The following is a 26909-nucleotide window of genomic DNA, read 5'->3' as shown; positions in this document are numbered from 1 at the left end:
CTTGGCTTCTTTTGGTTTGCAAATCCAAGTCTTTTGAGAGTGTATGTGTCTCTGAGTGGGCAGCACAGAACTCAGTGAAGGTTGTGGCAGTCGCCGACACGTTCACTCCAAAACACCGGACAGAAGGGCAACAGCGTGCTAGTCACAGGGTTGGATCTGAATGTATGCCATCAAACAGGGCTTTCCTCTAACACTCCAGTGCTATCTGGCATTTATTTTAATCCTCCTCTCTCACACCATGATCTCTGTTGAGAATCCTGTTAGCTCTCCATCGCACTGGGGGTCACCATGCTCAGCGATGTGCCTGGTTGTCCTGATTCCAGGCCACGCTCCAGCTGGGCAAATATGTGCCCCATGGGGAACCAAGGGAGTTAAGCTTGTCCCTCCAGAGTCTGTGCAGCTTCTTGCCCAAGTGTTTAAAGAAGCAAAACAGAAAGTTGTTTCTTCCCAGTAGAGAGGGATGTGTGTGGACCAGCATTGCAGCATATTGTAGAACACAGGTCCAGCTTCCTTCTTTTCAATCTCATTACAGGAATCCTGTGCTGTTAATATAAAAAGTCATAGTGGTTCTCTTGTTGCCAGTCTAATATCTTCCTCAGTTTAGGCCTATGTGTACTTTTTTTTGACCCCTAAAGCACCTAATTTAGTTTAAAATTGGATTTAGGGACTCTTGTCAATGTAATTATAAAATATTTTCAAATTATTTGAAGATATCATCATGTGAACATTCATAAGATTTTCTTTGACACTCATGATTTAACATGCAGTTGTTTTCATAAGTCATGTTGCAGCAGAGTGATCAGCAATTAAAAACATAGAGTTGTGCTACATAGTGTAAAGCCTTCCTGTAAGTGCCCCCCAAAGGGTGGTTCAGTCACAACTTTGCATCATGGTGCCATGTTATTACTTAACATGCCGAGGTGATTTTAATGCTTTGTGCACAACCAAGGCTTTAACTGATCTGTCCCATGGAAATGAAGATGAATGACAACTCTGCAGTCTGCTACCAAATGTTCATGCTAATTTTCTAGTCTTACATAGAAGAAGGCAAGACCATGATGTAAATGGACAATCAGCCCTCTTCTGGATGCTTGACACGGTCATTTTGAGACTCACTTTTGACATTACTTAAAGTAGCATGTATCAATGTGGAGAAGAGAAAGTTAAAATCTTATGTGTTAATAGAAGAAAGTATTAGGAATTAAGATGCTGATTTATTAAAATATCTTGTGGAAAGTAAACCAAATCTCTTAAATCCATTGTTCAAACAGAATGCTTAATACAAGGATTTAAGACCAAATACATTTCTTCTTCAGTATAATGTAACGCTGATTTGTAGTATCGAAGCAGGGAAAAAATATTATAACAATAATGTTGTTGGAAGAATGTTAAGCACATCTTTATGAAAAACCAACATCACAGGACAGTCTCCTTGCTGGTATTGTTCTCTCCTTGCACTGCAGCATGTGCAACATCCAGGTCACTGCCAGTGCAAGGCAGACAAGCTTAAGCTGCGATGAGTGATACTGAGGGGGGGCAGGGGAAGGGGGGCTGTGCCTGTGGATCTGGATTGTCTCAAACTCAGACCCCAAGCAGAGATCCAGTACTGGCAAATACAGTGAGAGTCTGCAGGGAAACTCTGCCGCTTAAGTCTGCAGGGAATGGGAAAGAGTAGTTCCAGATAGGCCACCTTGACAAAGGTATTAGGTGTAGCAGGACATGCTGGTGTTCTGAACACACTGACAGTTATGAGCTTTTTAAGCAAATGTTTCTCATTTCTTTTTTCTCTTTGTTAGTTAAGTTGGATTGGGTGGCTGGTGCTGAAACAATTTAATCCTTGTCTACAAAGCAATTTATTGCAAGTTATTGCATCCTATTGAAATTGATTGCTTTATTGTTGTTGGCGTGTTCTGTACTTTTTCTTTTAGAAATTTCATTTTGCAAATGTAGTAATAATATTTTACATGTGTGGAGTGCCTTTCATCACAAAATACTTCACAAACTAGACAGAGTTTTTGCAGTTAGTTGTTTGAAAGTGACTTAGGCTAGTATCAGGAGACACAGCTATCTTTGCCCATACAGTCCAGTCAGGCTGAAGGTTTTTCTTACTGTACACTTTCTTGTAACCTATATTGTCACCTGGGTAATAAATAGCCAACTTCCATTCCTGGCTTAGATGCATTTACTTCTGTGACTCAAAACCTGAAATACTTTCTGGGTAGGAAAACAGTTTCAATTACACTGGCTGCCACACTGTTGATCTGATTGGCCACAAAAAAAAAAAAAAAAAAAAAAGAAAAAGGGAAAAAAAAAGCTAGAAAGTTGTTGAGACCTAAAAAATAATATATTTTTAGCTCTTATTATTTTCTTTTTGTACAGTTTTTAGGCATGTATGATCTTGAAAAGTGTTACTAATCCAGATCCTGTGTTTATTTGGCAAACTGCTGCAAGCTTTAAAATTGGCATTAGTCTTTTTTATTTTATTGTGTACTATGGCCTAAAGCTAAGGCACTGTATTAATAAAATTGACCAGCTAGAGGTAAGGGCAACAGATTCTGTGCTCTGTGGTAAGCTGGCCTTAAACTTGAGCAAATCCTTGAAAATTCTGTGGCATTCAGTGAAAGAACTGAATTAATTTAAACTGAACTGCACCCAACCTTTTAAAAAACTAAATCTGGTACATATATGATAATATTGCTCTTAAATATTCAGTCTCTTTAACTTACTTTAATGCAGCGGATTTTTCGCTGTCTCCACATAATTTCCGTGTAAAAGGAAAGGCTAATCTACTGGTTCAGACAAAAGGCTTAAGCTCAGATGATCTCTGTTCTGTTTCCTTTTTATCATGTTCTCTCATTTTTTCCTCCATCTCTAAAAAGGAGATGACAGCACTTCACTGCCTCATGATTGTGGAAGGATAAATACATTGATTGTGAGATGTTAAAAATTATGGAGCCAAGTATGTAACTAGGCCAATTTATATGTATACATTCTTTCAAATTAGGAGTTGGGATATTCTGCCTTGGAGAAGTGTGGAGGAACAGTTTAGCTAGCTTGCTTAAGGTATTTAGTAGTGAAAGGGTTAACAAAATATATATACAGGCAATGTTTAGGGTTTAGAGTTAACACCCTATTGAGATGATTGAAAATAGTTCACATCTTGCTGAACTGTCATTTTGAGCTGTCTGCCAATTTAAGAACATATTGCTGCCTCAGTTAACATATGGTTCGAGTTGATACAGTTTTCTGTGCAACCATGAGAGCTAGACACATCATTATATGAAAATGAAAACAAATGGCTGAGTCCTGAGCTTGCTGCTTTAGGCCCCCCCAGTGTAAGCATGAGTTCAAAGCCACCTAGTCTTCCCATTTGGAGATTCCTGCAGCATGAGAGAGCCTGGGTGTGATGGTGAGCCACAATAACCTGCTCCTGTGCCACAGGGCCGTGGCATGCAGCCTGCAAGGGACATTCCCAGGACAGAGGCTTTACGGCATGAACACAATGGCTGTGATCCCCTGGGCTGCTGTACCTAATTTGTCAAGATTTAATTAGAATCTGGCATTGGTGAGCCTTCTTTTGGGATTTCTACTCCTTTACTGTGTCATTGGTGTTTCAGATATGTTGTACTGTGAATTTTAAAGGACTGAACCCCAAGGTCTGGCTGCATCTTAACTGTGTTCTACTATACGTTAATGCTAGCGGACCAAAGAATAAAGTTTCTGAGGAAACACTTTGTTTAGTGAGCACCATGAGGTAGCTTTCAGTATCTGCAGAAGTAAGGTTGAAAAATTTTCTGCTGAATTTATAATGGCTCTGTTCTAAAACACCTGTGATTTTTTGCATACTAACTCTTTTTTTTGATGTGATAGAAACTCCATAGTTGTGCTATGACTTGCTTTGCTTTTCTTAGTTTAAGTTACAATTTTAGCACTGCATCTTTTTTCTACTTAGACTAGGTAAATTTTACATTATTTTCAGCTCACTTGTTATCCACATATTTTCATTGGTGAAGTTCCCAGTATGTCTCCTATCATAACAGAAAAATAATTTACTCCAAACAAATTATATTTAAATTATTTTTAAGGTATGACTAAAGCAAAAAAAAACCAAAATAAAAAGTTGAAGCTGAGATCTCATCTTTTCTTGTGCTGTGGGGCAGATGCAGACCAGAGCGACTCAGGTTATGTGCACAGCATAAAGCTATCCAGATTTGGATAAATGAGCTTCTTTCCTTGTACATATGGCTTTGAAACTGGCTTATTTCCCAACATTCTTTTTGACTCAACTTTCAGATTCAAAGGAATCCAGATATCTGACCAAAACTCATTTAATTTTCTCCTGCCTATTAAAAGTAAGTATTTGTGCAAAATGAAACCACAAATCAGCTCAGGTTTGCTTGTGAGATTGATGAACCGTAATGAATCTTTCTATGAACTCAGTCTAAATTTCAAGCATGTAATAAAATACAAAATCATATCCAAAAGTCGCTTTCAGTATATCCCTGTATATCTCATAATTTTCTTATTTCTTCTTTTTTTTTGGGTCACTTATTTTGGGGCACTTACAAGCCAGCCAACTGACAGAAATGCTGCTTAGCAATCCCACCTGCAGATTGTCTATACAACTTGCAGAGACAAGCCCCAAATGGCTGATTTTTGGTGATAAGGTAATGGCAGGGCAGCATTTAATTCTTTGGAGCTGCTGGAGGGCGTAGGACAAAATCTATTGCTGCTCCACAGTTCAGGTTTGTCCAATGCATCGTTGCCTCCTGTGTGTTGCTTGGATGTGATGAGAGGCTCTTGCTTCCCCCAGACAATGTCCTGCCTGTGGTGAGATCCCAGCTTGCTGGGGCAGGCAGGTTGGGCATGGCATCAGCCTTACATTGGGAGGGTTACACTAAGCAGGATGCTCACTCCAGTGTTCTTTTCACCCAGGTTCATATTTAACAGTAAGATGATAACTGATTTTAGAAGCAAATTGTCTCCTTTCTTTTATGCATAATCCACACTTTAAAATGGCAGCATAGTGACCGTGGCTGTTAAATAGAGATGATTACATACTAACTGATGTATTAGACCTATGTGAAGATTTCTGTGTTTCTTACAAGGTGCTACTATGTTTATATTTTTGTTTGCACCAGGGAACCTGTTGGATTTGTCTTATGAGATCTTAATTTTTGGAATCTCGATTGCTCATAGGCTCAATGACTCTATTGCTGTACCACTATGCCTTTGCCTAGCAGAGTGACACTACTTTGTAATTTATAGGTAGTGAGAGGAAAGGAACCAGGATGCATTTCATTGATCTTTCCATGTTGTAAATGTAAAATTCATGTGCATTTTTGTTTGCTTTATGGCTGTTCTCTTTCCTTTTCCTTATTTAATATGCACTTCATACTGTGCCAAGGGGGTCAGTAGGGCAAATCAAGGAGCCAGATGGCTTCCCTCTACCCTAAGGAAACATACCAATATTTAGCTGGCCATTTTCCCAAATAAAGGCAAGACTGGAATCCACAATAAATAGGAGAGTTGGTTAAAGCTGCATCCTTTTCTTAGATTCACGGCTACAACCTCCTTGAGGCATGAGCTTTTTATACTTCACTGCCGCTTTCTAGCTTTCTCCAAGTAACTGCATCTTAGAAGATATTAGAGGGGGGTACAGCTCATTTTATTTATGGCCTTTGCACAGTAACAAGTTTCAGTTATTATAATCTGACTGAAATAAGAAACCATAATCCATGGATGAAAAGACAGTGGACAAACTCAGTTAAATCCCTAGTACCCTGTGGACGTATATTTTGTCCACTTCTGGTTTTTTATGTTCCCTTTTTTCTGCTGTTATTCCCAACTTTAACTTTTGAAAAGCCAAGCAGTTTAAGTGGCCGGGCCTGGGGAGCTTATTTGTATGCAGCACAAATTTCAGGATCTGTTCCCAAGCCTGTGCAGAGTGAAAAATGGCCTGCATTTTCTTGATAGCCCATGTGGTTGTAAAGAATAAATGGCTAATGAATTACAGATGAACATTGACGCAAATTAATCTTCCTGATGTCCCTGGGTTATATGGCAGCCATTTAAAAGTTTAATCAATACACTAAAGTTGAAAACATGCAGGCACTGCAGTTGTTTGGATGTAATAAACATCAGAGGGAAACGGGAGGCTTGTACCCAGTCCATGTATCATAATGACAGGTATTTATGTTTAATGGACTAAATATTTTTTATTGGAAGAGAGCAAATGTCAGCTTAACTTTGTAAGCCCCGCATTCAACTTTCCTTTGAGGTTGGTGAGAGACGGCTGACATGTCATTGAAAATGAAATGTAAAAAAACCAATTGAGACAAAGCGAGGATAAGGAGCTGTTTTGCCGACGAGATGTTGCTTTAATGCTCTGCAACTATTCATTAAATAAAATGTAAACTCTACCATTTCAAACGTTGCAGTAAAATGCTTTACTAGGGCAGACTTTTAATGGTTATTAGGGAAAACAAGAGCCAACTGCTGCCAAATATTCTTTTCTGGGAAACATTTTATTTGAAAAGTCTTTTCCTGACTTACAGTTTCAGAAGATTTATAATTATGGAACAGTCATCTCCCCCTCCCCCTTTCTTTTTTGAGACAAAGAAAAACAGAAAAATAACTTTCAGTACAACTATTTGATGGTCTTTTTTTTTTCCCCTTTGAACAGAGTAATAGCTTTATATGAGCTTCCCAGAGACTTGGATATTAATTGCACTTGAAATCAATAAATTTTAGAGCCATGTGTGTCCAGAACTTAACCATCCTTGCTATAAATGGAGAAGGAGGCTATGCAAGACTGCCACACTCACCAGGCCTGCACAGTTGCGTGGCTATGGGAAAGACTACATGAAGTTATTGTCTTTATGTCAAGAAAAACGTTGTCATATCCTGTACCCACTTTCTCTTTTGCTACCCCATTTTTTGGCTGATCTTACCTGGATGGACCCTTGACGGTTTAAAGTGGTCTGATAAAGCTTCTGGCAGTGTGTACTGTGAAAACACATCAGAAAAGGAGGATGGTTGAAATCCTGTGGGTCACTGTTTGCTTTCTTGGTGATTGGCTGAACTGGTTCTCTTGACTTCATCAACCATCTAAAATATTTCAAACATTTAAATAACTGCTCCTAACAGTGCAGTGAGTCATCTGGTGAAAGTTTGATGAGTGCCCTCCTATTTTAAGATCTCCAAGCCTTTACCAAAGGCTATTTAAGCCAAGTGCAACTATAGATAGACAAGTGCACTCTCCTCTATTGGACTCTCCTCTATTGGAGGAGAGCAGAAATCTTATTATTTCACAGGCAGTGAACATGCTTCTGGTTAGATAGAAATGGTAGGCAGACCTTTTAAAATTGTTATTTTAACAAATTGATCTCAACATATTTTTATGTTGCATCAGGTTCTACTCAGTTAAGGTGGCTACTAATATTGAATTGTGAATTAATCTGTATCTGCCTCAATAATGTTGTAGATTTATGGTGTCATGTTTATAAGGTATCATACACTGCTTCCTGATGACAAAATAATTGTTGAAGAGCATCTGAAAATGTTGCTCATCTATTCCCTGGATGACAAGCTATTTCCATTTTTGAGCAAACCCAAGAATAAGTAAGTGTTTATACCATGAAAGTAAAAGACTGAAATATGCACATTGGCCAGACAGTCTGTGAAGGCTGAAGAACTGTGTGGCACAAGACTGAAACCACACAAAAATGGCCTCTCTTAATTCCCCTCTTCTGCTACTCTGTCCCAAATACTGTAGCTTCTTAATCTCATAGTATGGCCTAATCTGATGATGCTCCAGATGCACTACTTTGTCGAGACCCTATATCCTGCGCTAGGGAGTGGGCTACCCTTTCCATGGCATGGCCACTGCCCACTATGGCTACAATTTGCCTGGAAAGAAGTGCAAGGCAGCTGAGCCGTGACTTCCTGGGTTTTGGCCATTAGAAATGCTCTACTGAGTAGTCCTGAGCTGTCTTCACTGTGGCTGGGAAAGAGAAAGGTTGGAACCTTGTTGCCTCAATAAAGCATCAAAGACTTAAAAGCAGCATTGCAGTGTCCTGCTGAATTAAGTTACAGTTTGGTTCAGTTTAAAAAATTGTCTTTTGTTTCATAAAACTCAAAGGCAGTTTTCCAAAACTGCTCAAGAGCAGTAAGCTTTAGTGGCAGGTGAAGTAAAACAGCAGGTATCTCCAGCAAAGCATTAACAAGATTGCACCAGACAGAGGTGGTGGTAGTAGAAAATTGGAGGTAAAGAGTGGGTGACATTAGATTGATTCTCTCTGTCAGATGGAAAACTCTCTTTTCAATAACTATTCACAACAAAATATGAAGTTCTCTGTAAAATGGTACATTGGGGAGTGCAAGCCACCACTATCCAACACACTACTCCAACAACAGAAAATTTAATAAGTTATTTTCTTGATCAAAGTATTATACTTTGACTAAATTAGTCTGAGTCAGATTTTTACAAGAAACCTGAACTTCAGACAAAGAAATCCCTTTTGCTGGCGTTTCTGAATATTTAAGTTCTGTAGAGAGGCTGCTGCTATTATAGGCTTAATGGATAAAATAGATATAAAAAGTAAAAATACCTACTATAAAATATTTCTTTTAAAGCAAAAAATGTGACAACTTCAAGACTTCACGTTTAAAATGAGCTTCAATTTCATTGAGAGAAAATATCTAAGGATTTATCAATTGACAGGATTATTAGTGATTAAATGTGGCTTTTTGAGAGCACTTTTGTTTCAGTTCAAAGCCATATATATACTTACGTATAGCAACCTCACACAACTGTCTTGAAGATTTACCAGTCCAGACACACAAATCTACCTGCTCACCCCTTGCCTTAATAAGTAACAATGAAAAAATTTAATGGTGTTTTATCTGTCCATCACAAAAAATTACTTCTGACTGCTGTCTGGGTGATGTTTTCCAAGGCTGATGCTTACCAAGCATTTAAGTACATATGGTGTTTCAGCTTTTTCCTACATAGTACCAGTGCAACAAAGATGCACAGTATGTCTGTCATATATTCAAAATATTTAAATAGTGTTATAAAACGAATAATCTAAAATTAGTTTTATCTAAGTGAAAAAGGAGATAGGAAACCATGATTTGGTGAAGTACCTTTTTCTTTACCACGTTCCTTTTAAATTCCTCAGGAATACAAATGTGATGTTAAAGGGTGAAAGCAGTTTGAGAATAATGCCAGTCACAGCCTTCTTAAACTGGGAGCCACAGTCCTGACAGCTATTAAAAAAATAAAGTAACTTTTGGGTTTGATTTTGTATAATGAGCACATGACAAAAAGGTTTACTTCTACGTTATCCTGCAGGTGTAACTGCTGTCTGTCAATTTATCCTGTATTTTATTTTGATGATGAGAGAACACTAGGGAGAATAAAAAATTCTCTTCATCAAAAACCTTAACAGGAAAGAAAAATGTCTCAAGACAATTTCATGTATTGGTGGTTATTTGTGATGGTTAAAAGAATTATCTGAAAACAAAGAAGTCTTTCACAATGAATCTAAACACAAAAGCTTTAATAACATTTACATCTGTGTATCATCCATGTCTCCAAATGCAAGTCATGAATAACACATAAACTAGAGTATATAGGGAACAGAAGTGCTAGCACATCATTTAAAATCCAACACACCCCATCGTCAGTGGAATCAAATACACAGCAGGAATGGTTCCAGTTGATAGACGCACAATGAAGTCATTGAAAATGAAAACATATTAATTACGTTCCTAAAGGTTAAGAGAGGAATGGCTGAATTCTCTAATCTTGGGCTAATATTAGTGCCCCAAATCCATGCAGGAAAGTCTGTAATGTTTCAAAAATTGTGGAAAATTTTAGTCACATTTATTTGTATCTCGCCCATGATTGACTCTACAGAATGGGGGTAACGGGGAAGAGCAGGAAGTACAAGACAAAGACAAAACCAGGGAGAATTATCAACAAAAAAAAAGGTGTTCTTGGTCCAAACAAGCCACTTGCACTACATGAGCTAATTGTAAGAATAGACCATTTCTAAACTGCAGCTGTTATGTGCTTAAGCAAACCCTGCTGGGAGAACAGCTTTGTAGAACACCTCTCCTTACACAGACACATGGAGCATCCTTTAACAGAGGAATTCAAAGTGCACTGTGTAAGGGAAATCTTTTCTGCTTCCACATTTTCCTGAGCTTATTACAGGATGTAAGCCTAGCTTGTCACTCTGACATAGACTTCCCTTAAGTGTTTTCTGTTTTCATTATCTTCTTGCCTATGTTAAATCACAACAACCTAGGGTGAAGACTCTGTGTAGGTATGTTGGAAATGAGTAAGGGGGGCTGAGGGGAAATGCTCAGGTTGTGTGATATAAAATGATAGGTGTCAAAAAACCCCACCAAATACCTAGCTTGGTCACAGTTGTTTTCTTTGTATAATATTTTTTGGTTTTCACTGGGGAGCAGTAAGGTCACTCATTTCATAGTTAATTTTAGATGTATTCTTTCTCACCTCTTTTCCCCACCCTCCCTCAAATCCTTATCCAGTCATCTTCAAAACAAAGCTATTGCACCTGGGTTCCCAACTACATTAACTCCATTGTGCTGGTGTGCTGAGCACCTCTCTCCTTAACATCTTTATGCTAAAACCCAAATCCTCCCAACAGCAAGGGGTTAATTATCTGTTTTCAGTGTACTTTAAAACTCTCAGCTCTTGAGAATGATGTTTCCACGAGGATTGAATGTAATTACCAAATAATATAGGCACTCTGTCTTATTTTCAGGGAATGATGCTTAAGTCCTTGCTGGTTTTGCTGCATGTGTTTATATTGGGGCTCTTCTTTCAGTGTACTTGATGCAAGGTATTTGCAAATTTGAGCCTTTGGGCTTTAAATGTTGTGCTGCTTCTTCTGTTCCTTATTCACTACAGATTAGGTATAATTGATGACCTGCATTTACAGACATGGGTGGTATACAGATGTAAATGTTATTATAGCTTTTATATTTTATGTTCTTTCTGAAAGATCATTTTGTCTTTGAATAATACTCCTGTTCAGATTTTGGGGGGTTTATCTCTAAAAGAGAATATGAAATGGATATTGCACATCGTATATTTCTTAAAAGTAATTTGGAATTTTAGGGTATGGGATTGGTGGTGACTGATACACTGCCTGGATGAGATATATCCCTTTGAAAATAACAGCGCCAGTACATGCCTGCATCTGTCTAACCTCATAATTCACTTTCACATTGGGTTATGGATGTCTGCATTCAGTGAGTCTATCTTCCCTTTAGGTATTATTTCAGCCCTTTGAGATAATAAGGAAAGTTTAATTGCGTTGTTAATTGATTTTTTGCACAACATTATTACCTTGATTGATTGCAGAGTTGATGAAAATGTTAGACACAGGCAGTGTAAAGTATCAGCCCAGTAAGGAGTGGGAGCCTTGTGGAGAATAGATAACCTTGATGTTAAGAGCTATATCCTTCAGATATGTCTTCCCTTGACATATTGATGGCCCTTGAAAAGGGAAAAGCTGATTGTATGCAGAATGCAATCATTAAACCCACTTCAGCTGGCTGTTGATTAATTTGTTTTTTCCTGAAGGATATAGTTAAAGAGAAGGCCTCACTAGTATCAACAGCAGCCATTTTCCAGGCTTCGGATTATACTTAACCCTCTCCTAGAAGAAAGAAAAATGAGGCTGTCTTGGTATAGACAGGCAGATTGTCTGCAAACATTCAGTCCTACTGCAATTTGGGGATTATAACTCTCACTTTACCCTGTTAACTACTGCTTCCTCTGTGACCTCTCCTCCCCTGCCTTCAGTATTCAGCTTTGCCACAGCTAGCAGAAAGCCATGTTTGATGTTTTCTGAGTAAGGCCAGTGTCTGTTCTCAGCAGAGATGCCAACAGGGATGTCAAGCTTGTTTTGCCCAAAGACTGAAATACTTCAGTAGCATATCACTGCTTCCCAGGAGCCTCTCTGAAAGGACCACAGGGTTCACTGCACACACGTAAGTGGTTAAGCTTTCCTTATCCCTGGAAAGATCTTTCTTGTATAATTTTTTGTTATTACTTCTGAGATCTTTGAGGTCTTCTGTAGGGCAGTTTGTGCTGTTCAGCGGTGCCCCAGGCTTAACAGCAGCACTCGTGTGCCCTGTTGTTGAATACATTTAACCAAACAGTGGCTGTGTGTGACTGGCTTTCCTGCTGTGAATTCATGTGATGGTCTAATCCCAGACTACCTGCTACCTTCAGAGGACTTCTGTTTTAATAGCACCCACTCTGAGAGCAAAGGTGAAGAGTATTGCCTAAATGGCCTTCCTCTGGCAGAATGGGGCTTCCTTGGCTGCGAAACATTCTTGGGAGTGAGAGACAGCTTCTGTCTTAAGCCTTTCTTTTCTTTGTACCAGCAAATGACTCAACACATCCAGAATATATATGCAGCAATTTAATGCCTCTGAGTGTGGTGGAGATTTTATTCTTCCATTAACCCTTTAAAGGATATTTGGTAAAGTAACAGGTTATTGCTTCCTGTTTAGCTTGGTAGTCTCAAAGACAGTCACTCTTTTTTTTGTCCTTCTGAGTGATAACAGTGATCACTGCTGCTTGATTATTTTCTAGCTACATGTGTTTTATTAGGTCCATCGTGAACATTTTGCCAGTGAGCTCCTTTTTCATATGGGGACAAGTAAACTTGTGACATAGTCAAGTCTGACAAATTTGAACCAGCCAAAGAAGTGAGTAATATTTCAAGCTGTCAAAGAGGGTGAATACTGATTAACTGACACACTCCAAAAGCTCTCACCAATAGCCACGCTCTGGTGGAAAATGTTTACTAAGCAGAATACTTGTTAGAAAGTCTTTAGTGCTTTAACTAAACTTTAATGATTCTGACCCTATGGAGGGGTTTTAATGTGCCTCTCGAGCTGTTTCTTAGTCCCCAATTTTTTTATCTTTAGCAAAAGCTTCTGTGGAGACTAAAAGTGCACCTGTAAATGATGTTCTACTGGCCACTGTGATTTAGCCTTCAGCTCCCTCCCATTAGCATATTTTATAAGGAGACTGAGGAAAGGGGAAAAGAGTTGAGGATAGAAAACGATGACAATATTTTGGCTTTCAGTACAGGAGGCAGTTTGGGAACTAGAGTATGGCCAGTAACTATTTAGCAATAGCAGATGGTGCTATATGTCATATAGAAGAGAACAAAATTCTACTAAGAGGCAAGCCCAGACTTAGTCCAGAGAACTACATATTTTCTTAGTACTTTGTGTTTGGATCCAGATGCACTTTTGATTATACTTGATGCTAAATAGTAATAGTGACAGAAGAGAGAAAGGAGCTCACCCGTTGTTGTGGGCTCTGGATGTGTCTTACAAAGTGCCAGATGCCTTCAACTTCTGCTGGAAATCAAGGGAATCCAGGGCCTTGTAATACCTGCTTCTCAAAAAACACCTATTTTTGTATTAGGAAAAATCATAGCAATCTCATCATTAGCAATTACCTAATTTTTTTGTTGTAGTTGTTGTTTCTGAGGAAGGGCTTGTGGAAAGGAGCAAGTAATGGCAGACAAAGAAGGTTCCCTTAACTGTATTATAATGTGACAGCAGCACTGTTTAATTATGCTCTTTAATTTTATTTGAGAGACTTTCTTTCCCAGCTTTAAAAATAAAAAGCAACTTGTCTTTATTTCAGATGACTCTCTTGAGAAATTTCAAACCAGTTGAGCCAGACTGAATTTTCTGTGGCTGTTTTTTTCCCCTAATGTGAACTCCTGCAGCAGGAACACATTTGAGATCCAAAAGCAAGTTTTACTCATGAGATGAGCCAAATTTATGTCTAAACTCTCCAGAAGGGCCCTGCTGCTCAAATTTTTTTCACAGAAGAATTTATAATTTTATTGGAATGCTTGCAGACTTTCCGAACAATTATTCCAAAAGTTTGCTTTCTGCCCCATAAATCATGGTACATTTGTTTAATTCTATCACAGTTACTAAAAGAACTGACTTCCCTCTTTTTTCCTCTTGCATTTTACTGCTAATGCAATCTGTGCATGGTTAAGGTTTGTGAAGTATGATTTAATTACAGTCACTTTTTGTTTTCTTAATGACCTTGTCGTTCTTTATGGTTTAGTTCCATTGCTGAGTAGTGTAAGTTTTATTATTAGAATGTAGCCCAAAGAACAGAGCAGCCAGCAGAAAGGCCATTTTTGCATATGTTAGCCAAATTAACTGAAAATCTCCTAAACTGTACGGTGAGTGTACACCGAACAGCTGAACTTTCGTATAGGGTCGGGAAAGGATTTTAGAACATCCTTTTCCTCCATCATTCTGAATATGTAAAAAGCGTCTCTTACATCACTTCGGTGGTCGCACCGTTGCATTAACCAAAGTAAGAGAAAGGTGGTTCAAAGCAGCGCTGGCATTTACGCCGTGAATAACAGAGAATAACAAATGCCTCCGACGCTGGAGGCGGGCGGTCGCCTCTCCCCCGACATCATTTCCAGCCTTTTGTTCGGAGCGCTGCCCCGCCACCAGCGCACACCCTGGTGCCCCGAGCTGAGCCCGACAGAAGCCAGGCTGCTGGGCGAGGGGCTGCGAGCAGAGCTGGTATCAGCGCAGGCTGCTGGGCGAGGGGCTGCGAGCAGAGCTGGTAGCAGCGCAGGCTGCTGGGCGAGGGGCTGCGAGCAGAGCTGGTAGCAGCGCAGGCTGCTGGGCGAGAGGCTGCGTTCTTTCGGGAGCAGCGGTGTTACCAGTGCAGGCTGCTGGGCGAGAGGCTGCGTTCTTTCGGGAGCAGCGGTGTTACCAGTGCAGGCTGCTGGGCGAGAGGCTGCGTTCTTTCAGGAGCAGCGCTGTTACCAGTGCAGGCTGCTGGGCGAGAGGCTGCCTTCTTTCAGGAGCAGCGCTGTTCGCTCTGCGGGCTCCGCCGGCGGCAGCGGGGCGCGCTCAGCGCTGCCGCCCGCGATCGCCGCCCGCCCGCGCGGCTCGGCTCGGCGCGGCGGGGCTGGCACAAAGAGCTGCTGCCCTCTAGTGTCCAGGGCCCGCCCGCACAGCGGGCCCGCGGTGCGCGGCTGGGACCCGAGCGGGCAGAGCGTTTACTGCCCTTGTCTGTCTGTGCTCTTCTGCTTTCATCCACACCATAGATGAGAGCATGAGATACACCGAGACCCAGAGGACTGCGAGCCCAAACTTCCTTTCCTCCATCTCATTCAAGGGCGTTCAGTATATCCGAATGTAAGCATCAGTCCACCCCTAAAATTTGGCACGCTGATGCTTTCTGTGCACTTGGGTTTCTTTGATTACATTATCTAGCTAAGTACAAAATTTATGAGTCTGAGTAATTGAAAAAAAAAATCTGCTTTAATTTTGCAACATATTTCACAACAAGTATTTAATTATAAAGTCAGCATTAATTCTCTCCATGACAGTTACGGTGCAAAACTGGTAAAGGTACACTGAAGAGACAAAAGCATTTGGTTTGGAGTTTTTGTTTATTTGGTTGTGTATTTTTGTTGTGTGCTTTTTGTTTCATTTTCACTAGGAAGAGACATTGCAACCCCCAACATATTTCTTTGATGATAGTTACAATGAGCATGGAAAGATTCCAAAGAAATCCCAAGTGCAGAACCTTAAATTGTAACAATGATACCCAGCGGAGTATGGAACTGGTTAATGATTTAAAGTATTATGCCCTAAATGCTCCTATTTTAGCCAACAGTAGAGAATCTGTAGACAGCACATGCCCAGATCAAAGCTGATCATGTCAATGTCATTCAAGGAGGGAAGGATACCCTCCTTTCCCCCTGCTCTCCCCCCTACCCTTTTTTTAAACAAAGTATGACATCTGAGGAACAGTGTGTTGATTGTTCCACTGCCAGGATACGCATAATGGAAACATTAGCTCCAAGATAACTTTTAATCTGTCAGCCTAATGGCTCCTTAATGTGTAGAGGGCTTTAAATGTATGTCAGCCAGGGCTGTATAAAGTAATATAGTTTGTGGCCTGAATGGATCTAGATGACTCCGCACCATGACACAATATGGTTTATTATTAACTATCAGCTCATCAGCTTATTCCCACGGACTTGGACAAGCTTCTCAATTTTCCAGTAACAGATTATGTGAGAAAAAGCTTGCAGTGCATTTTTTTTTTTTTTTACATTTTCTTTCTCCCCCCACTTCCAAATTACAAGTTTCTTCTCTAGTTGCACTGGGAGCCCTGAAGTGTATTTACAGCAGGCTGCACTTTATCACACATCAGCTTGACTGCTAGTTTACACTGAACATTTATGCAGCTTCCTTGGCCCAGGATGCAAACTTCACATCTTTGTATTCCTATCACCTTCATTGCAAATTTTTCCAACATCTCCTCCCTGCTGACTGCTTTGCTCCCCCCCTCCCCTACTCTCACTTCCCTGCATACTCCCCCCTTTTTCCCCCTTCCCACAAACAGGCCAGTGAGACTTGACATGTCACAGCACTTGTCTGTGCAGGATACTTGCAATAATTCAGTGTGTTAGTTTGCCTTCTGTGATTCCTCTCAGCTCTAGCTTAGGTGTGTAATTCTAACACCATTGCTGTAGACTGGATACAGATTTGATTGTGCGTCTTTCAGTAATTTCTTTCAGTCTGAAAGACCATTTTGTGCCCCATGCTGTAGGGTGTCCAGAGGAAAATGTTATCATTTTTCGGCATCCCTGTGCAGGGAGCAGAGCAGAGGTAATTCATCTCTTCTGAATGGGAAGGTTACCTTCCTTGTATGCTGCTACCCTCAGAGAGAGGGGGGAGTCAGGATCAACAGTTTACTACTGAAGCTATGTCTTCTTTCTCCAGGAAACCTGCAATGGACCACAGTCCCTAATTCATACTCCCTCTTTGGGAGTATTTGGGGACCACTCTGTGCGGACTGTGGCCCTGGTGAAGGAATTTTGCCTTAGCCACAGCCAGCTCTGTCCCCAGCCTTCTCAAGCACAACCTCACCCCTTTGTGCATAGCTGCTTTTTGAGAAATTATGCATTATTTTTGCTTACATTTACCATTTCTATCTTCTTAAAAATAAATTAACTAGTTTATAACACAAGGAACATTAATATTTGTGCATTTTTTATGTGAGCACTTGTATGTTATGATAATATTTTAGGTAATTTATCTGGGTTTTGTTTCTTGCTGTGGTATTTCAGGTCATTTTAAGATTCTTTTCCACAGCATTTAGCTGTGGTACAACCAAAGGCTTTCTTATCTGTTGTATTCTCCTCTTTCTGTTGCTACTTCTTCTTTGGTTTAAGGAGTCAAGCTCCTGCATCTTGACTCCAGCTGGGAGCAATCTGGAAACGTGGTTGCCGCAAGCAGATGAAATGGTAGCAGCCAGAGAGCCCATCACATTAGCAAGGCCAGCTGCAACTCTTGTGTTGTTGTCCTGCATCACGTTGCAGCTTGTGAGCTCAGTCCTCCCCACGCTGGCAGGGCTGTGTTTGCTGGGGCAGAGTGCGAGTCTGAGTGGATCTCTCTGGGTTACACACTTGGCTGCTTTGGGGAGTGCTTGGTGGCTCAGATGGTCCTTTACACATTTTCTTGTCTTCCAAGGGGTCTTCTCAGATTCCTGTGTCAGAGAATTCATAGGCTGGATCATATTCCATAGAAACAAGTATTCTGTTTCACCAAAAGGAACTGAAAATAAGTTGTCAACTAGACAGCTAGTTAAAGTTGTTAGAATTTCCAGGTAGATAAATACAAACCGAAAACTCACTAAACTCCTGTACAAAAGGGTTTGCTTTTGGGCTGTTGTTTTCTTTCTTTTTTTTCCCCACCTTTACTTCTCCCTTAGATAAAGAGATTTTTAAGAGTTTTAGGTTAACTTGACTCATGGAGGTGTTTTGCCTAAATCAGTAGCATTATAGGCTTTAAATTGTTCATAGATAGGTATTTATTCTCCTCTAAATGTTGTCAGGTGGGAATTACTTTCCTTTATAGGAAGTTTATATTAATATTTAAGGGAATTTCACAGCTTCTGTTCATTAATTGTAGAATATGCCCAAGTGCCTATGAAAAAAATGATAATGGCATTGATATTTCATCCTGAAGGGTCTCAAAACAATTTACAGATTGGTAGTATAACCACACTGAAATGCACCCAGCTTCTTGGTGGAACATGGCAGCTGTTTAATAGCCCATAGCAAAACTATGCAACAGCAGGTTGTGCAAAAAGAGATGAATATGGATCAAATACAAATTGGCAGTGGAGGATTTAGGTACTGTGCTCTAATTAAAGTTAGGTGAAGTGGAATTCCAGTAGAATATTGAGTCTGTGTATGGAGTGCTACACTTTATCTGACCGCAGCTCCTGGTAGCAGCCCTGTGGTTAGTCCATGTGAGAGACAGGCAGAAGGCTGTTAGCTGAAATCCACTCCCTGATGGATACTGCAGACCAGTGTTTGACAAACACATATAATTGTGAATACTTTGCTGCTTTCACTTGCAGAGGGGCTTATTAAAAACATTTGATGTTAAAATGGGTGCCTGGTGGGGATGTTGGGCAGATGTGGCAATAGGTTTTGATGGGGGTGGCAAAATTTCTTGGCTTGACTACTTAGTTTTAGTAATTACTTTTTAAAGAAAACTGAATGCTACTGGAGGAAGCCGTGTTGCTGGAAGCTGCCCAACTTGTTATGACTGAGAGGTAGGTTTTTCTAAATGTGGAGGATTAATGTGGCAGGAAAAAGGCAACAAGATGCTACCTGACAACAATTCCCTTAGATCACTCTCGGCTTGAGATGAATTTTGACCTGTAACTAACTAAGGCTGTATGATCTATAGGTCTAATACTTCCCATTGCAACTTGTTTTTACCACTTCTGATATAATACATCTGCAAACCTTTTTTTGCTCTAACAAAGCATATAGAGGTCTAAAAGCATCATAGCTCTCTGGAAAATATGCCAAATTTAAAAGGAGCTAACATGACTTGAACTTTTTCACATGCCTTAGTATGCATGTATGTATGTATGTATTTATTTATTTGGATAATTGGGTTTTCTCTCAGCTAAGGAAAGGCTGGTGCTGCTGACATTACAATGTGTTTGTGAAGAAAGACTGATACCACAACACATGCAAGCAACTGCAAGGTCATTACTTACCCAGCGTAATTAGAACATCCATTCCAAAGGATGGAAACATTTAAAAGATAAAGAGTGAATTTAAAAATGATTCTTCCCAATGCAGTTTTTTTCATAATTATAGTTCTAACAGCTTGTGGTGATGGTAGAATCAGCTACTTAAGAAAAATTAGAAGCCTCATTCAGGGAAGATGATCTCTCAAGAGACTTGTGTTGTCATTTCTTAAGAACCTTGAGCAGAAACCTCATTCTGGATGCTGTGTATTGTTTTGATGTATAGGGGGTACACTTAGCTTATTATGGCCAATGCTGGATATTTTAATTAAAAACACAAGAACAGCCACAGATGTATTGTTTTCCCCTCATTCTTTCTCTTGTCTGTGTGCAAAAGAGCAAGTGTACTCCCAGCCCTGCAAGGAAAGAATACCATAGCAGATAGGCAGAAAAAAAGCAGTAGCTTTCCTAAATTCACATGTGACATATCTTAGCATCAAAATTCTCATTGCAGCACATGCACATTTTGCAGTTCTCTGAGCTTTCTGTAGTTGCCAAAGGGAGGTGGGACATAAAGAGGAAAAACAAAGCAAAACAAATAACCATGCCAGTCACCGCATTTAATTTATGAGCAAGATTATTGTTTTACAAATAACCTTCATGATAAACAAGGTCTCATGGCAACATTTTCAACTGTGCTTTTATCAAGGCTCTCTGAGCAGCATGTGTAATATGCCTGGCAATCGAATCACAGCTGTGTGCCTGGGTAGGGAATCTCTGCGGAGACAACACTTCCTTAATTTAAACAATTGTAGGCTGCAGGATTTCAAAAATTTCAGCTGACTTTAACTGTCACTAGCCCAAGCACCTTTATCCCCAGGCGAGCAGCAGCAGCTGGATTTCATTTCCTGCTGCCAGACTGTCCGACATCTTTGCTGAACATCCCGGGAACAGAGCGTCTTTACTTTAAGGATTTTATTCAAGGTGACAGCTCCTCACACTTTAGCGTTCAGATCACCTCAAGTAGCTGAGATATCAGTGAAAATGAGAGCACTTCTCCAGCAAACTCCAAATTTAGATTGACTGAGGTTATCCTTAGGCCTCTAGACCCAGCCTCCACGACAGCACAGGCCTGCCAGTAACTTTAAAACTACAGTGGAGTTTGTAATGATGTCTGGGGAGAAATATTCTGCCAGAGCAGTGGAGGATACTATAAGCGATAGGAAATGATGTCAGATTTAGTTAGGACTGGAGACAGTGTTAGAATATACTTGGCATAATATGGCACCGGTATCTCTGTCAGCATCTCTGTTTTCTGTCACCGCACACAATCCCAGGCCTGTCTGTAGCCCTGACAGTGTCTTTTCAGATCAGGTTATTGCCAGCTTGGAGACTGGCTCAGCACAGCACCATACAGCCCCCTTTGTTTGAAGTCTGCCCTTTTGTCATTAATGCACTTGATGTCTATTTAAATCTGACGGTGAATACAGTATCTGTTTTCCTGTCAGGAGATCATTGACAATATTAATACCTCATGTCCTTGCCTCATTTTCTAAGCACTGACACCTAGCTATAGTCTCCAGCATTCATCAAACAGCACTCTCTCACCAGCATCTCTATAAACAGTCTTGCTTCCAGTCCTTAAGAAATGCAGCAGACCTCAAAGCTTTATCAATGCCAGTGAAAAAGGAGTCTGAAGAATGTCGTTAATAAACTGCTCATATCCTTTGCATTTAGAGCTCTAAATATCCTTGTTACCAACTTGGGATATCTGTTTAGAGAAAGAAAAACTTGGTTCTGATTAGACTCTTGTTTAAGGATGCTGTTATCATCTTTTGCATGTGGAAACTGCTTGACTAGTGAAATTATTGAAGAAAGCTCTGTGCAGGAGGGGAAAATAATCAGGCACTGCACTGTATAGTCCCCACTGCATTTGTATTATCCTGAAGAGGAGTGTTTTTCACAACAAATGACTGGCCAATCTATTTCCCCCCCACAACCCTCATAGGAATGTGTTACCATCATGATGTCTTAGAGAGAAAGAAGTGCATGGGTTTAGATTAATCTTTCATGACCCATGCCCTCCAAAGCTTTAGTAGCTTATCTTATGTATCTTAACTATATCCAGACACTATACTGGAAAACAATGGCACAGAATATAAAAGCTTGCATAGTTAATTCATACTGCAAGTGGGAACAATAACAGCTGTGTGAGTTCTGGAAATCCAAAACAAGAAAGAATTGAAGATCTGCTCCTCCCCCTTCTTTACCCTTTATGTAAGGCAGTGCTTGTCTCCTTTGGGCTAGGTTATGTTTGCCCTTCTGGAGGTAAGCTGGATACTTCAGTGACTGCACCGGTAAGACACTCCTAAGGCAGAGGAGACCCTTCCACCTTCTTTCTGTTCATGGGAGATGACTTTAATTTGAGTATACATGTCTGAGGGCTCAAAGAGCAACTCTGCTAGTAAAATTTAGCATCTTTGAGGATGTTCACAGGTGGGATGTAACTGTGAACTTACGCTTTCACATACCACTTAGTACCACCAGAGGGGATGCTTTTGAATAAGGTAGTGAGATTTGCAGGTATGTGTGTCTCACCCACAGCAGTTAAGCCTTCCTCAGGCATCTTTCTGAATGTACTCACTGTGAATAATGTGCCTTGCCTCCCAAAACCAGTATTATGGCTAATTATTGAAAGCATCCCGCATGTGCCAATATTTAGTGTAATTAAATTGTATCTTGCTCATGGGATGTTGCACTGTTGTTTGGAGAGATACTTTGGAAATGTTTTTATTGAATATTTATTTGGATGTATAAAAATGCTGGAGTCTGGGGAGGCCAACTGTTCTGGCCCATGTCTTTCAATGGCTTCCCATTAAGATTTCAGTCACTCACTTCAGCTCTCTATCACTGAAAACAAGGGTGATTTTAGGTGCTTGCTGTATGACTTTGGCAAAGTTTGACAGGTAGGATCCGCATTAACCTGTAATTATTTGCTGTTGAGCTTTTGGGGGTATTTTGTTTGTTTGTTTGTTTGTTTTGGTTTGGTTGGTTTTGGTGTGTTTTTTTTTTTTCTTTTTGGTTTCATTCATCAGGAAAACTTTTTAAACACATAGCAGGGAGACAGCAGAGAGCACAAAATATAAATTCAACCCAGACTCTCTGGTTTTTTAGAACCAGGAGAGAGTTACTCTGATCTAAAACACACTGTATGATGTTTCAGTGTTATTTAGTTCTAGTTTTGAAGATACTCATGGATGTATGTTTAACAGCATAGCTCATGTAGGCATCTGAACACATTTTTCGAGTGGGTTCAAAGCTGCTGATTGAAATGGCAATAGTGAACATTTGAAATGCACAAATCTTCTTTCTTTTGCAGGACAAGAGAAAACTGGTCCTTTCACTCCTTCAAATTTCCCAAGTTATGTGCTTTATTGCATGTTATTCTACTTAAATCCTAACTGTAATTAATTTCCTTTTTATTGTAGGCATTTTGGGGAAATGTCGCTACATTTACTATGGAAAACATTCCGAGGGCAACAGATTCATCCGAGATGACCAGCTATAAAACACAGTGCTGTTTGGTGCCTCTTCAATCCCTCTACATGAGAAGCACAAATCACATCTACATTTTAAGCATGTAACTAAAGTCCTCTAGTGCCTTCTGCTGACTTTGCCAAGCCTGTCAAGATCATCCTTCTATCTTAGTCTGAGTAGTCACATCGAGATTGACATGATTGCCTTTAAGCAGGTCCCATCCACCAGTGTGACAGACAGCTGCAGCCGAGCACTGGGCTGGCAGGGGAGCACGGTGATGGATTGCCTGGCCCGAGGTGCTGCAGCAGAGCAGGGTCACACCTGGGGCTGGACCGAGCCCGCTCCATCCGCGGCGCCTCCGAAAGCACCACCTTTATCTCAGCCTGGCCTGCTCAGCCAAAGTGGTGCTGATATCCAAGTGTTTATAAAAGAGAGAGGCTGTAATTTCAGATGAAAAAGCCCTTATCTGTTCTTATTTTTTTCCCTGTGAATTAAGTGCTTGTGTTTCTATCATCTCGTACATGCTTACACAAATCCTTTCACAGTTTGGTAGCACACCCACCCACCCCCAAAATGAGCCTAGATGGATTATTTTTTTCTTTCAGCAAGGAAAAATATATATCCTGAAAACATTTAGGCCAGGCAAAGCACTGTCAATTTGTATAGATGTTTATATGCAAAGGAAAAGGATTTTATAATTTCCCAGACAAACAAATTTTTCTAATTCTTGAATCACGTCTCATTGTTTACTAGGTCTTACCTTCAGAAAAGTGAATATTTCTTTATGTTGTAAAATAATGTCATAGCTTAACTGTTTACACTTGGAAGTCCTTGTTAGTGATATCGACAGTATGTATTATTCCTGGTTTATTGCACAAGCTATTTCTGACTTTTAGGGATTATGTTTTTAATTAAATGCTTAAATTTAGGGAAAAAAGTGCTTAAAAGGAGTAATATAAATCTGCCACCAGATGGGTGTGATTATTCAGAGGGGAAAAAGGTCAACAAAAGTAACTGGTGGAATTAACATAATTAGCAGCTTTACTAATATATTAGAGAGATGATATCTATCTTTTGATATCTGCGTAAGAAAGGCTATTATCAAATTTTCAGTCAAGAAAATAAAAAGGCATGGCAAATTTTCTGCTTTTCTGATAAAGAGGTTGGACATATTTAGAATCATTAACTTGTTACTGTGGAAAAAAATGAAGTCTCATACTTCATGCATATGTTGTGTTAAATTCTACTTGATACAATGGGATTGGCCAAGGAATATGCAAAAATTCTGACCTCTTGGCTGTTCAAACCCATTCATACTGATCCCAGTTGAGAGCTATCAATGCCTAGCCGTTCTTGGTTTGTTTGAAATCACTTGGTGGTCTTTATTCACTTTCCTGGTTAAAAAAAACATACCAGTCTTTAGAAAATTACTACCTTGGAGGCTTTTATCAGCTGGCATTACAGGTGGAAGTGAACTGAACATGGAAGGCAGTCATGAAAGCAGATGTGACTGATGAAATAGTGAGGCACTGGCTGGGTGCCAGAGGAAAGCTTGCTGCTGCTCAGCATTTTAGGCCTCACTCAGTAAACAGAAGCCTTTGCTCACTCTGCAAGCATATAATAAATCTTTAACAGATACGTAAAATCACTGATGAACATAGAACGATCCAGTTCACACCACTTGTAGCTCAAATGGAGCTCTGAGCTGTTTGATTGGTGTCTGGAAAGCACGATCTAGCCACTTGTCATGCCTCTTCTAATGTCATACATGACCACAAATGAAAGGCCAATTCACATTGCAAGTCCGAGATGATACCATATAAATGAAAACTACATGCCTTTTTCTTTAATCAAAAATAATAATAGAAATATTTAGGGCACTTGTCATCTGTTTTGGTCACCAAAATAACAGCAATCTTAGTTTGTTCCTATCATGATGTCTGTGTTGAAGCCTCCACACATTTTTGGCTATGGCAATGTTACAGGCAGCAGGATTTGGAATTGGGATGTTTAGAATAACCTAATGTCACTTTCAGTCTGTTTGCATATATGTTCTTGTCTTTATAAAAGGCTTTAACCCTGCCTCAAACAATAAACAGCACTTGCAAACTGACCGCATGATTTTTCCATCTTTATTTTGTTTGTTTACTTTTCCTAATGTCAAAACCATTTGTATCATTTTCAGGAGTGTTTTTTTCCTAGCAAAGCTTTGGAGGCAAAAATATTTTTGGAATGAAATTTGAACAAATTCTCTTCCACTTAGGATTTTGTTTTCACTTGGGGGATTATGCACCTAGAATTAAATATGGTAAAGCCCTAACTGAAATCTGCTTGAAGGGAATCCACATTAAATGTCTCTGATTCTGGAAAATCCAAAAGAAAATCTGTGAATAATTATTTTGTATTACTAGGATGGATTAGGATATTATTTTAAAACATGCATGGATGTGTATTACTGTTTATGCAAACGTCTTTTTACTTTTTAAACATGCAGAGCATTATATTTTCAGATGTGTTCTGCTGAAATTCTGGTTCAAGAGATGGCAGAATTTTCACACCTGGCGTTGCTACCTATACTTGGTTCTTTCCTAAGTGGGAACTGTGCCTGAATTTCTTAAATGAACTATCATTTAGCATGACAGTTTCAGTACAGTAATCTAGGAAGAAGTTCCACTCTCTTTCCTTTGCTCCCCCTTCTCCATATGTGGCACAATTTTGACTAGGCTATTAAAAAATAAAAGATTTGCCTACAAAATTAAAAATATTTTAAGATATGCGTGTTTCAAAGGAACTTCTCCAGTCTTAGTTCTTTGAGTTGTAATTTCAGTCTTAGGTTCAGTCTTGAGATGACCTTTGCCTTTTGTCAGACACTACATCTTCACAAATGAAGACTTGGAGGCAAATGTTTTTACTAGGAGATGCCTAGAGAAGCTGTGCTTACTGCAATTGTAACTTCATGTATTGAAAATGTTAATCCCTAACCTTAAAATTAAAAACAAGGAAAAGATCCAAACTAGAAATTCACTTCAATGTCATAAAGATAAATGACCTTCAGTGAAAATCCGGCTGTTATGGATACACAAACCTAACTTTAGAGCACGTTGGCTTTAATTGAATCTGTTGCATGCATAAATGATTTATGGGATTGCTGAAAGTATGTCACCACTGAAGCCACTTTTTTCTCCTTTCTTAGGGCTGATTCTCACAGTATTGACTCTAGTATTTGCCTTACTCAAACTGTGAGTATCTTTGAAGTCAATGTGTAGTGATGAGAATTAGAGTTTTAAAATTACTAAGTTTTGGAAGGCTGATAGGCAGCCCTTTTAAATGCATTTGTTCTTTGAGCAGAACATTACTTGATTGCTGAGTGTTGATTTCTCACATCCTTACAGATGAAAAGTCACTGTGTTCTGGTGTACCATTGCTCCCATTTAAACAGAAGAAAGAAACAAACCTGTTTGTGCTTTTGAAAATGCTTTCTGTAAAATAGAAGAGTTCATTTGCTGCCAGTGGATGTATTAGTATTTTTTACTTCTGCCAACAGTATGAGTATGTTGGGAAATGTTTGCCCCCAGCAGAACTTTGCTGGATGCAGCCTTTGTGGTGAAGTTCTGAATCAGCCCATTTTATACTGACTCACACTGAGTCTTACCACATATTTCTTCTTAATGTGGTGTGATAGTTGGCACATGAATCTCTGCTTGCCCACTTTGGGAAAGTTTATTGTCTTTATTCTGTAGATCTGTCTGTCTTTTTGTGTTGTTAAATGGTTGGCATATGTGAAAGAAAGAGATGAAATTCAGCTTTCCAGAGGTGTAACCATATAGCCAGACTGACTCTTTATGTTTGACATGGATTTCAAAGTATCTGTTTGCAGGTTCAGCCTGCAGAATCTGACAGCAAATCAGGTGATAAGGAGTCAGGGGTCTTGCATGGCCTGCTAGCTGTTGTCCTCTGTTCCTGAAGATCTCTAGCTGTGTCCTTGTATGCTTCAATTGTCATCTCATTGCACTGCAAGCAAATGATGGCACAACGTTTTTAAAGTGAAATTTCTGCTTCTCTGCTCATAGTATAACAATTGAAATGCACAGTTGCTTTATTTGGTGGTTTTATATCCACACGTGATAACTGTTACTTCTCACTGGTTAGTCTTTTTCTGCTATTTAGTTAAAAACTATTTCTCCCAGTCTTTTCTACTCCTAGTAATGGGAATAAAACAAAACAAACAATATATGATTGTGAGAAA

General features: G+C 39.7%; 1 protein-coding gene across 3 annotated transcripts in view; it reads left to right on the top strand.

The window, feature by feature from the left end:
- Positions 1–24872, top strand: part of LRMDA (leucine rich melanocyte differentiation associated) — a 634206-nt gene extending 609334 nt beyond the window's left edge. For all 3 annotated transcript variants that reach the window (XM_030951416.1, XM_030951417.1, XM_030951415.1), the window contains exon 7: positions 22615–24872. In XM_030951416.1, the coding sequence (XP_030807276.1) occupies positions 22615–22694 (80 nt within the window). In that variant the 3' untranslated portion in view covers positions 22695–24872. The remainder of the gene's footprint in view (positions 1–22614) is intronic.
- Positions 24873–26909: the final 2037 nt, after the last annotated feature.

This window comes from Camarhynchus parvulus, chromosome 6, assembly GCF_901933205.1.
Source record: "Camarhynchus parvulus chromosome 6, STF_HiC, whole genome shotgun sequence".
Classification (NCBI taxonomy): Eukaryota; Metazoa; Chordata; class Aves; order Passeriformes; family Thraupidae; genus Camarhynchus; species Camarhynchus parvulus.
Note: the sequence above shows the minus strand (reverse complement) of the source record. Positions and strands in the feature narration are given on the sequence as shown.